The sequence below is a fragment of the Camelina sativa genome, chromosome 4 (genome assembly GCF_030686135.1).
Source record: "Camelina sativa cultivar CO46 ecotype springtype chromosome 4, ASM3068613v1".
In the NCBI taxonomy this organism is placed as follows: Eukaryota; Viridiplantae; Streptophyta; class Magnoliopsida; order Brassicales; family Brassicaceae; genus Camelina; species Camelina sativa.
This window is the reverse complement of record NC_141883.1, coordinates 26,628,414-26,640,923: the sequence shown is the minus strand read 5'-3', so window position 1 is coordinate 26,640,923 and position 12,510 is coordinate 26,628,414. Positions and strand designations below refer to the sequence as shown.

Sequence of the window (12,510 nt, the reverse complement as noted above, 5' to 3'; positions counted from 1 at the left end):
ACAGGGGAGTGTTCGCCTGAATTATCAAATACTGTACCGTCAGACCAAATGAGTTCTTTATTTACAATTCAAACAATTATATGATATACTTGTGTAAAAATAATAGAGTTTCCGCAATAGGTGAGACATTTTTCCAGGACAAAAGTAAAAGATTTTTTTTCTAAAAAAAAAAGGTAAAATTTATTAATTTGCAGCTAGTGGGAATCGAACGGGGAGAGTTCGCTTGAGTTACAAAATACTGTACCATCAGGCCAAATGTGTTTCTACGTACACTCAAACAATTACACAATATAGTTGGGTGTAAAAGAATAGAGTTTCGGCAAGAAAAAATCCCAGGATCTGCTCCTCTCTCGTTGCATCTCGTATTTTGTTCCTGAACAGAGAGATACAAGAACTGGTTATTTTTAGCAAAATTTTGTACCAGAAACATATACAAAACACTGTTATTGAAAAGAAAAACAAAAGTCAAATTTTCCCAGCCCGTGTTTTGAACAACATAAACATGTTTTCATATCAACAATTTGATTTCTCTAGGCACCCATAAGCAAAAACTCAATCTAGTCCAGGTTATGAACTGAGACGTGATAAACCATTAATCCAGAATGGATCAGTTTGGACAACATAAATTCATCAATCGTATCAACTATTCCTTCTTTCTCTATCACTATGCCAAGTTCTGAACTAATGGAACACATAGCCTAGTTCAAGGGAATTCAAGAAATCTAATCTTTTTTTGTTTCTTCACTATGCAAAAAGCTTCATTTATCACTAATCCCTAGTTCATCAATCTAAAATCAATTCAAGAAAAGGTTGTTAAACATACTCATTATCCGTTCTGCCATATCTCTATTTACACATCGCTGCCTCTCCAAAATCATACTACTGACCTGCCAAAAAGGGTTAAAAAAAAATTAAAATCAATCAAACAAAAAGGTTCCTCATACGTTGAATCAATGAAACAAAGTAGAAGAAGAAGAAAGAAACTTACCTATTTTTGGATTTTTTTTTTTTGGAATTTTTTTGGGAATTTTTTTTTTCTTTCTCTCCTTCTACTTCGCTTTGTCGATCAAATGCTTCAGAATACCGAAGACTCCGGTGAGTACCGTCGCTATGACCGCGCCGTAATTAGGCGACGGGGGGGGAAACACATGGGGCGGAAGCGGCGGAAACTCCGGTCTCTTCTTCTTCGGCTTCGGCTCTTCTTCTTCTTCTTCTTGCTTTATCTGCAGTGTGGCTGGCGAGTGGATCAGACTTCTCTCAGATACGACCGACACTTTCAACGCTTCTACCGAGCCGAAGAAAACGAAATTGACACTCCTGGAGTAACAACGATCCCTAATTTCGGATGTATTCTCCGGCGACGTTTCCGTAATCTCCGACGCCGTCTTCAGCTCGTCATCGGTCTTCATATCAGCGTGCGGGAGAAGCTTTGAAGTTTGTTGGAAAAAAATGAGAACTGTGAATATTAGATTCTAAGAGTCTTTAAAAATGACAACAATCAGATTAAAATGCTAAATAAAAAGGGAATTGTGTAGTTATTTTTTCCAAAATTGTTTTACTTTTGTAAAACTACAGATTAAATGGAATTTTCAGTTATTTTTTTTTGTCTTTTCAATCACATTGATTATGCTTGAATCATGTTAAAAATAAAATAAAAAATAAAGCATCAAACATAGGACAAATGTTTTTTTTCACAAATTATCTATGATCATCTATTTTCCCTTTCACATCCCCAATTAAGTTCATCACCTACATAATCAAGTGGATTGTTAAATGTCAATTCCAGTCTTGGTTAAAATGTATTTGCAAATTGGTTGTTACCTCTGCAACATTGTGCCCATGACGTCTTTTATCAACTATTGCTAAAGGTGCATCAGATAACTTCTTGGCAAAAGCACGAGCCCTTGCGACACCACCAACATCAGGTGAAACTACCCCCAAATCACCTTGCTAAGTAATCAAGTATCACAGGCTGTTCATGGATATTAAGTACCAAAAGAAGTAGCCGTAAGAAAATACGTTGTAACAAAAGGAGAACCTAATGCTTTGAGAAATCATTTAAGATAGGAACCTTTACCTGGCCAGAAACATGATCGACTGGAATGTAAAAGTAGCCCATCATAGACTGTCCGGAGTGAAGATGAGAAGCAAGGACACGGTCTGCACAAGCCAATGTTGTTATTATCAACACCACAGCCTCAAACGACGACGCTCTGCATCTAGGCTCCAACAAATCGAAGCCCAGCTCAAGCCCATCAGCATCCAAGCCCATGTCACAAAAACGGAAACCTGCAACAACAGAACAAAGTCTTACACAACCTGCAACAACTACAACAAATGATAAAAGCAAGCTTCTTACACAACCTTCAACAAACAGAATGCTAAAGACACGGAGCTGATCACGCAAAACATGTTCCAGCTGCTTGAATCATGCGACGCAGATCACATGTGAAAGATCCCAATCGTTACAGCTGGATAAAGCAAGCGAACATTCTAGACACTAGGTTAAAACCTCATGTATCACTATAAAAGAGTATGACCTTTGTAACAAGCTAACTATCGATTGGAAAACAGAAATAAAACAATCTTTCAAATATTTTTTTCATGGTATCAGAGCCATGGATGGATTCATGGATCTCTACTCATCTCCTTCCTTACACATCTCAAATTGTGTCACTATCAAGCTCACTGAGCAAAACTACATAATCTGGAAATCACAATTTGAGTCTTTTCTACGAACACAAGCCTTACTAGGGTTCGTTAATGGCGCCTGCAAACCACCACGTGAGACAATCCTCATCCGCAACAAAGCTAATGACAAGTCTGAAGAAGTCATCAATCCAGACTTTGAGAGTTGGTCCAGATCTGACCAAGTTGTCAAAGCTTGCTTGCTTGGATCCATGAGTGAAAATGTCTTACGGCTGGTAGTAGGAGCCACAACCGCTCAAGAAGTATGGGAGACTCTCATTTCTCATTTCAACCGGACCTCCTCCTCTAGACTGTTCGAGCTGCAAAGACGTCTGCAAAATGCTGAGAAGCTAGACAAAAACATGTCAGACTATCTCAGGAGTATCAAAGACATTTGCGACCAACTTGCCTCTATTGGAGACCCTGTAACTGAGAAAATGAGGATCTTTGCTGCCTTGAGAGGTTTAAGTCGCGAGTACGAACCAATCATTACAGTTATTGAAGATTCCATGGATCGCAGTCCTGAACCTACTTATGAGAATGTCATCTCTCGTTTAACCGGCTACGATGATCGTCTTCTAGGATACTCAACCTCCTCAGAGGTTTCACCTCACCTTCCGTTTAACACTGCAAGATCTTCGAGCTACCAAAATAGGGGCCGTGGTAACAGAGGCAGGGGACGTGGAAACTACTCAACCAGAGGACGCGGCTTTCACCAACAGTTCATGTCCAACCCATCCTCTCGAAACAGTGAGTTGCCAGTATGTCAGATTTGCAACAAAAAGGGTCACAATGCTATTGACTGCTGGTTCCGTTTTGATGAAGAGTATCAACAAAAACCTACTCGTGTAGCTGCTGCTTTCTCTGCCCTGCACATGACTGATGTCACTGACGATGGTGGTTGGTACCCTGATTCAGGAGCAACGGCTCACATCACCAACAACACTCAGCGACTCCAGAAAGCTCAACCCTACCACGACAATGACACTGTGATGGCAAGTGACGGTAACTTCCTTCCCATCACTCACATCGGCTCAGCTAATCTTCCATCAACGTCAGGTAATCTCCCTTTAAAGGATGTGTTGGTCTGTCCTGACATAGCGAAATCTCTATTGTTAGTTTCAAAGTTATGTAAAGATTATCCATGTGCTGTTACATTCGATTCTGATGATGTTGTGATCAAGGACAAGGAAACTTACAAGCTTCTGACAAAGGGAAAGGAAAATGATGGTCTCTATAAGCTGGAGGATCAAAAGTACAAGTTGTTCTATTCAACGAGACAAATTAAGACATCTGATGAAGTTTGACATCGAAGATTAGGACATCCCAATGCTCAAGTCCTCCAATTCCTATCTACTAATAAGACGATTCAGATAAATTAAAGGAACAGCAAGATGTGTGAGTCATGTCGGCTAGGGAAGAGTTCGAAGTTGCCATTTATTCCTTCTGTCTTTCATGCTTCTAGACCTTTAGAGAGAGTTCATTGTGATCTCTGGGGTCCCTCTCCTGTTTCTTCTATTCAATGGTTCAGGTTCTATGTAGTCTTTATAGACAATTTCTCAAGATATTGTTGGTTCTATCCCCTAAAGAGAAAGTCTGATTTCTGCTCCATATTAATCAAGTACAAGCTTCTGGTCGAAAATCTCTTACAAAACAAAATTGGTACGTTTCAATCAGATGGTGGAGGCGAGTTCATAAGTCAAAAAAATTTAACAGTCTTGCAAGAGTCTAGTATTCAACATTATATCTCTTGCCCTCACACACCAGAGCAGAACGGCTTGGCTGAAAGGAAGCATAGGCAACTAACTGAAATGGCACTCACTCTCTTATTTCAGAGCAAGACGCCTCAGAGTCATTGGGTGGAGGCATTCTTCACTGCTAACTTCCTCTGTAATTTACTACCGACAACCTCTCTTGACAACAATCAAAATCCCATTGAGGTTTTAAACGGTAAAGCTCCTGAGTACTCAGCTCTTCGAACTTTCGGATGTGCTTGTTATCCCACTCTTGGTATAGTGCCATCCTACGAGATCTTTTTCTTCTTTACTAATTTTCAGGTTCAGAACCGAACTTATGTCTTCTTCGTGGATGAGTTCTCTGACTAGTTCTTCATTCCATCCCGTCTTATCCCCGTTTAAAAGTTGGTCCACCTGGATTGGTTCTCTGTTTGGAGTGTTTGGTCGTGGTGCTCTGGGGGGGGGTCTAGTGGTAGCCAAGGATCTACCCAAACATTTATCGTTGTGCCATCTCCTATCATTAGACATAGCCCTACACAAAATGGGTCTGTCAAATTTCAGCTTCTAACTCCAAAATTCACCATAATCTTTTTGCAGCTTCCTCCGAGTATGAAAGAAACAGAGAAACTTGAATTATCAGATTTGTTAAGCCCCGAAAGACGCGAGAAAGTGAGATGTCAGATCAGTCGCAAAACACGCTCTCCTAATCCGTTCTTCACCAGCCACCGAATTCCTTTCTTCACGATTCACAAACCCAAGGAGAAACTGTCATCCATAGCCGTTCTAACAGTCCCAATAAGGTATGAGGATTTACACCTCTCATGAATGGAATCGAGCAATCCGACGATCCTTAAGCTCCGTCCACTACTCGGCTTTGACAAGATCTATCAGCATCTGCATAAAGAAGAGGAAACAAAAGAAATAACCACTAAGGCTATGATAAACTCACACTTAGGCGAGAAATATATCCGGACTTAGCCGTAGACAAAAAACCGACGATAAGTTTCGCTGGAAAATGAGAACGAAAGCTTTCTCTCTCTGAAAGATTTGAGAGAGAGAAAAGAGAGAAATCTCCCTTTTGGTTTCTACGTTTAAATCGGTGGTGTAATTTCCTTTTCTAGGGATGGAAATTTCGGTTTAAGTTCGGGTTCAGGTTCGGTTTGGATTCGGTTTGGTTTGGTTTGTTCGATTTTGGTAAAACTCTAATTAAATTAAACCGAACTTAGTTTGGTTTGGTTTGTGTTTGAGTCGGTTTATGTTTGATTTGGTTTTAATTCGGTTTAAGAATCAATTAATGTAATAAAATAAAATTGATTATGGCTTTCTAATAGTTAATTAATCAAATAAATTAGAAAAGATAGAATATTAAAATTAATACCTAATATTAAATATAATTAAATCTATATTTATATTTAGTTAATTTTATTATAAAAAATAAAATAATGTAAAATAGAAACCAATGCAAGTGGTAATAAGATCATATGTTTATAAATAATAATATTATTAATTAATTAATTTAAGAAACATTTTGGATTACTGGTTCGGTTCCGAATCATTTGGGTTGTGAATAAACATAACCAAATAGTTGGAAGGGATGATTCAGTTTGGTTTGGGTCCGTTTATAGATGACTTTGAATTAAATAGTTTATATCCTTTGGGTTAAGATCAGCCTATTAATCTATTTAATTCAAAGAAATATTTTAAAATAGCAGTAAAACAAGGTTTATAGATGACCATTATATTACATATTCTACAAACTTCTAAACACTATTTGGCAAAATATAATATACTAAATTTACCTTTCTATTTATTTAAGATTTTTTTTTTAGGTTTTAATTTAGGTTCTTTATTTTATATTTAATGTATAGTTTTACGGGGATATAGACTATTTAATCTATAGTTTAGTATTTAGAGTCTAAGACTTGATTTTGAAATTTTAGTTTTGATGCATAAAACTATTTTGGGAACTCTAGAGATATAATATGGTAAATTTGGAAAGAAAAAAAAATATTCTATTAATTGTGAGAATTACTATTTAATTAAACAGGTTAGATGACTAAATGATTTGTCCAACTAAAATATAAATACAATAATTAACATAGAAACAATTATAATTGATCTTCATCATCATTTTTGCTATCATCAACATCACCTAACTTTTTGGTGACAAATTGTGGATCCATGTTTTTGGAGAAAAAAATTATGAGATTGCATTTTATTTGCAAACAAAAATTATAATTGATTTGAGTTTTTGGGCAGAAAAACTATGGGTTTGCATTTCCGACATAAAATTGCGGGTTTGGGTTTTTGGTTAAAAAATTATGAATTTTTGTTATTGCGAGAAAATTATATATTCGTTTTTTACTCAAAACTGCGGGTTTTCGTTGTGCTTGTGACAAATACGAGTTTGCGTTTTCTTGTGGAAAAAATTGCAAGTTCAAAATTTTGGCGAAAAATTACGGTTTTGCATTCTTCACAAAAAATTATAATGATGATAGTATGATGATGGTGATTATGATGTTGATAATATGATGATAATGTAGATGATAGTATGTTGATGGTAGTATGATGATAATGGTAATATGATGATGATGATGATGATGATGATGATGATAGTGGTAGAATGATGAAGATGCTAGTATGATGATGATCATCATCATCATCTTTGTCACTGTAATAGTATATGTGTGTGGCTATCAATGTAATAGTATATGTGTGTGGCTATCAGTGCAATGCAATAGTTTTTGCTTCTGTTGCTTTTGCATTTGAGTAAATCAGATGCATACACATAGATATACTATACCCAATCTCTTTGAAACAAAGTCTACAGATAAGAAAACCATTGCAATTTATATTCAAAATTTAAAGGTAACACCATTCTATCTCATGTATTTCATATCTAAAAAACTTGCCCCTTCATAAAAAACATACAATATAACCATCTCTTCACCAAAATCACATTATTAGTGATAATCTTCAGGTTTAGTAAACAAACAAACGAATATTGCATAATCACTTTAATCAATATAGGTGACACAAAATACAAAGAAAATGTCAATTAAAGCGTGGGTTTCATGGAAAATATCATCTAAGAACTTATAAGACAGTGATGGTCGATGGTAAGGGTGGTGCCTAAGCGAATCAAAGGGCTAGACGGCGATTGGCGAGTCACCACTTTAACGGAGCAGTGATATTTCGATAAATCAACAAAGCATATTTCTTGTTGGACGAGGGCGGCCACAACATTCATCTTAGGAGGTTTAAGAGAATTCACTCTAAAACTTCTTTTTTTCTAGTGATTCTATCAACATTGATTAGTCTCTTCTCCCTCATTTTTTCTTTCAAAATTGTATGACTTAATCCGTTAATCGTCATAGCTATATATATATATATATATATGTGTACCTATAAGCATAGATTTTTGCAGGCTGCTTCATCACCAATTAGATAATACTGCACTTACAGAGCTGAAGCATACAAAAGATTTTAACATGTTAACATGTAAATATTACCAATGCTGCCTAAACTTCTTATCATGGAAAGTTATATACCTTTTTAAGGTTCGGCAAATTTCTGAAAAAAAATCACCAGGAGCTTTCTTTTTAGTCGAAGCAAGCTTTGTTAGCTCTGCAACAGCCTCTTTACGTTCTGACCACTTTGTAGCTTTCTAAAAGGGATACATGCAATCAATATGGGAAGTAAGTGGTATAGTATAAAAAGTTATTCCGGTGAAGGACAACCACAAGAAATAAAACATAATAAATTAAAATGTGGCATTAAGCATCCAAAACTCACCACTCCGTCCGAGAAACCAGACTTCTCCAATGGAGTCAAAATGTCCACAGGATCCATAAGATCATACTCATCTATTTCCTGGGGGGGCTGATAGTAAAGGGTAGATAAAAGAGAATCGAATTAAGCAGACTTCTCAAGATTGCTTGATGAAGAAACAATTTATTGACGTACAAGCTACTTACCATCAGCAACAGCTTCCTCACTGGGCCCATCGCCCACAACATCGGAACTAGCTTCTGCCTCTGGCTCCTTGTCTTGCTCGGATCTTCATAACCAAATACAGATACAATCACATTGTAGCTTTTTAAAATCTTGTTAAGACTTTTTCAACTTCGAAAAGGTCTTGAAACCAAAAAAAAATCCTCATGCATATTAATTCAATTATTCAGAAACTTGACAAAAGCACATTGAGTATTCACAAAGCATAGGCTGGATTACGGTGAAACTAAAGATGTAACATAGGAAAAAACAATTGCTATCGTATATAGTAGTTACCTTATCTTTCGAGTAGGCTTGGCACCCCCTGAAACATTGCCAATTGGCACAAACTCAGCGTCCAGCTCTTTATTCTAACAATGAAATATAAAATATTAGTGTTTGCAAAAGAGCACAAGAGAATAAATACAAATCAAAGTATAAATAGAGCTTCTTCCACTGTTTTTCTTGTATAACTTAGTAGGAAAAATCTCAAATCATGGGCAGAATTTACAACCAAGAGGTTCTTATTGGCACTGGGTTTTATCTTCTATCTGTTATGACCAGAATTAGAAACCTCTATTCAGTTTTCCAACTCCAAGAAAAAGCAAGAGGATTGAATCCAGTTCATATCATCTTGGCAACATAGCTAATGCAAATGTACGGACCATTGTACCCTCATTTTCTCAAACAATATAGACTTTACAGGGTCTTTTCCAATCCAACGGCATAGCTCAAGAGTCACCTCTTTGGCAGATGCACGGACATTCTGATCTTGATGGTCGAAAAGTTCAGGAAGCATCTTTAAAATCCGTTTGGGTGGACTAACCTTTGATCCAAATTCACTAAGGTAGAAACAAACTAGGGTCATTATTTCAGAAAAAGGTTTCATGAACCAGTGGAGAAAAGTTATCTCTGAAAAAGTAGCTAAAGGAGTTGCATTGGTCGAAAAGGTTACGGACCAAATATCCAAAGTCACTTACGGTGCGAAATGGTGGATGACAAAGAAATAGTCAGCACTCATAAATAAGGTGGTGCAAATTTACATGAGAAATTGAACTGTACGTACTTTTACCTTACCCATATATACATGCATGGGTTTATATACTCATCATGTTACATGTCCCTCAACTAAATATTCACTATAATCATCTATTTATCTATAGTTAACAAACGCAACATTTTCCACCCCTCAACTAAAACATTCATTAAATGTTACTGGTATTAAATTTTGTAGTTAACTAACCCAACGTATTACAGTAATGGAACAAATCTTAAAAATAGTCAGTAACATCAAATCTATGTTTTGGGAGTGGGGAGAAAGATTCAGATATCCCAACCGTGTAACAAATCTATGATTCCTTGCCCATAAAACCTTATATCTCTAGAAGGGTAACAAGTGGAAGCCTGTGTTATCAACAAATTCATCGATGCTTATCTTACAAGCAATAATGAAATTGACAGAGGTGCATTTGTACATGTACTTATCTTGAAACAAATTGAATAGAAATTAAGAGACGAAGTTGTAAGACGAAATTGAATTGAATACAAATGGCTACCGTACGATGAGGATTAAGCGGTGGTGACGAAGTTGAGGGTAGAGGCTCCACACGTCAACGGGACTTTCAATAAATATAAAGGAAAAATCAGAACATTGAAGATGAAAAAGACCTTAGTAATTAAGAAAACGTCTACACCTTCCTGCATTACCACGGGGAGTGAACCAAAACTACAAGTTAAAAAGCGCGAGCGCCAACGTTTACATTTCCCTTTTGCTTCCTATCCTTTGCCTGATAATAGCGACATGCTGCTCAAAAATATGTCCTAACGGAAGAGAAAATGAAACAATTACACGTATACACGAAAAAAGAGAATGAAATATTACCTAAAGAGGAGGTAGAAGAGCGTGACAAAAGCGATGGTAATTTAGGAGATTCAAGAGCTAACTACGGTAAGAGTGAAGAATCACAAAAATCATATATATTTTTGAATTGTGATATGGCAAATGAACAATAGAGGCTATATATATACTATAGTTCTGAAAAGAGGCAAATAGGTTTGTGTCTTTCAGATTTTAGAGAAGCATTCATTGGGGAACGAACGCAATCTCAAATTCTCAACTGTTAATTTTGCTTTAATAAAAATATATAGAAATTTTTGTTATTTTCTAATTAAATAATTAATGCTTATATTTTTGACGCATAAGTATGTAGTAATTATTATACGTATGTTTATTATTTGTTAACGCTAAAATAAAAGGAAAAAAAATAAACATAAAATTTAGAAACCCTATAAAAGTTTTCAATAACAAAACGGTGTTAGTAAAAATAAGACGGCTGCTAACTCGTCAAAGTTACGGAACCCTAGCTAACTAAGCCTCGACCGAAATCTCTCGCCGGAGACGAAACTATGCAGTGTTTGGCGATGGCCACGGACCGTGTCTCTTTTATGTCCTTCCTTCCAAGGTAGTTCTTTTTGTTCCTTCGTTCTTTAAATTCATATATAGTTTTCGCTTGCCCTTTTTTCTGATCAAACTTCTTCAAAACGAGGTAGTTTTATATATGTTCGCTTTTGCTCTAAATAATATTTTTTTGGCTTTTTTTGAAAAAATATTAACAATAGAGGATTAGTTTATTATCATGGGGTTCACATAGATTGGATGTGTTTTGTATGTTTATATGTATTTTCAGGGATCAGAGTCCATATCTAAAGAAACATTTGAAGCCAACAAGAGTGTTTTTCTCCAACTTTGACTCATTCCCAAAATCAACTGTTCCTCTTCCAGGTATTATAGGTTGTTATCAATATTGAAAGCTTGTCTTGTAATGACTCTTTCAACAACTAAAACTAATTTCCAAAACTGCAGCAAATGCACATGTGGGCTTTGCATCATCATCATCATTCAAATATATATTTTCTCGTGACCGAAGACTAACGAAGCCTCTGAGTATTGTCAGAGCATCTACGAGCGAAAACTTGATCTCAGGAGCCACAAAAAGAATGGAAAACAACAGATTATTCGCCTTGTATTGCTGCTTAGGGTTCATATGGATATTGAAGAACAACCATCTGCCTCATTACTTCAGGTTTCACATGATTATGATAATGCTTCTGGATGCAAGCGAATTTTTATCCCCATCTATTAACTTCAATGGATGGTTTAAGAAGTATTACCTGAGGATGGTGATGGGGTTTAGTTTCACATGCCTCCTTGTTGACTTGTTGCGCGGAATCTGTTTCTGATTCCTGTCGTCAAAGCATGTTGGCCGTTATTGAAACGTTTTTTTGTGGGCCTCTACCAAATAATTTTGTCTATTTGTTGGTTTTATATTCGTATGCTCATTGGTATTTTATAATTCGACTACGTATATGAATAAGAATGGAATTAAAGATGGGATGTAACGGATGTTCGATATTACAAACCATATTTATTTTTGCTATGGATATTGTTTCTTTTTTTGGTTTGTGTAACGTTTTGAATATCAATCTTAAAAATAAATTTCATGCTTAATCTTTAGAATATATTTTAAAAGATAAAAATTATTGTAATAATAATAACCATGATCGGACTCATGGTACATCGCTATTTAAAGAATCCATATTCAAATTGTGGATTAGGGTTATAGAATTTATAAAGAAAAACAAATCTTCCGCAGATATAGCCATATAGGTAGTGGAGAGTGGAGACGAACTGATAAATACGATTCTTCTTATTCAATGCAATCTTAACTGATAAACACACATAAGGATTACATATGTGAAATGATAAACAACATAGGTTCGGATATACATGAGTACTAACACTACAAGAAAACACGTCTTTTGCGATGGACAAATATATCGCGAATCCCTCGCAACTTTTGCGAGGAAATGCTGCAAATCGGTCAACGTTGCAATTCCCTCGCAACTTTTGCGAGGAAATGTTGTCCCTCGCAAATCCCACGCATTTTGCGAGGAACTATTTTTCTAGCAAAATCCTAGCAATTCTGGATCTAGTAAATCCCTCGCAAATTTGCGATGCTTTTGCAATTAAAATTTCCGTTGCAAATTTTAATAACGGTGCAAATTGTACAAAAAATTAGAATTTTCATTTTGG

At 36.0% G+C, this 12,510-nt stretch overlaps 1 protein-coding gene and 2 long non-coding RNA genes across 3 annotated transcripts; 1 reads left to right on the top strand and 2 right to left on the bottom strand.

The window, feature by feature from the left end:
• Positions 1-152: 152 nt before the first annotated feature.
• LOC147946235 (uncharacterized) lies at positions 153-1,490 on the bottom strand. The gene is made up of 3 exons (XR_015597205.1): positions 989-1,490; positions 824-887; positions 153-373 (listed from the first exon to the last, which is right to left on the bottom strand). It is a non-coding gene; the product is annotated as an uncharacterized LOC147946235 (long non-coding RNA).
• A 219-nt stretch (positions 1,491-1,709) lies between these two features.
• On the bottom strand, positions 1,710-2,176 carry LOC147946234 (uncharacterized). Its single transcript, XR_015596343.1, has 3 exons — positions 2,078-2,176; positions 1,822-1,972; positions 1,710-1,749 (listed from the first exon to the last, which is right to left on the bottom strand). It is a non-coding gene; the product is annotated as an uncharacterized LOC147946234 (long non-coding RNA).
• An 8,582-nt stretch (positions 2,177-10,758) lies between these two features.
• LOC147946233 (uncharacterized) lies at positions 10,759-11,751 on the top strand. Its single transcript, XM_087509622.1, has 3 exons — positions 10,759-10,879; positions 11,105-11,199; positions 11,281-11,751. The coding sequence occupies exons 1-3, from the start codon at positions 10,824-10,826 to the stop codon at positions 11,655-11,657; spliced, it is 528 nt and encodes a 175-aa protein (XP_087365748.1). The 5' UTR covers positions 10,759-10,823; the 3' UTR covers positions 11,658-11,751.
• The last annotated feature ends 759 nt before the right edge of the window (positions 11,752-12,510 follow it).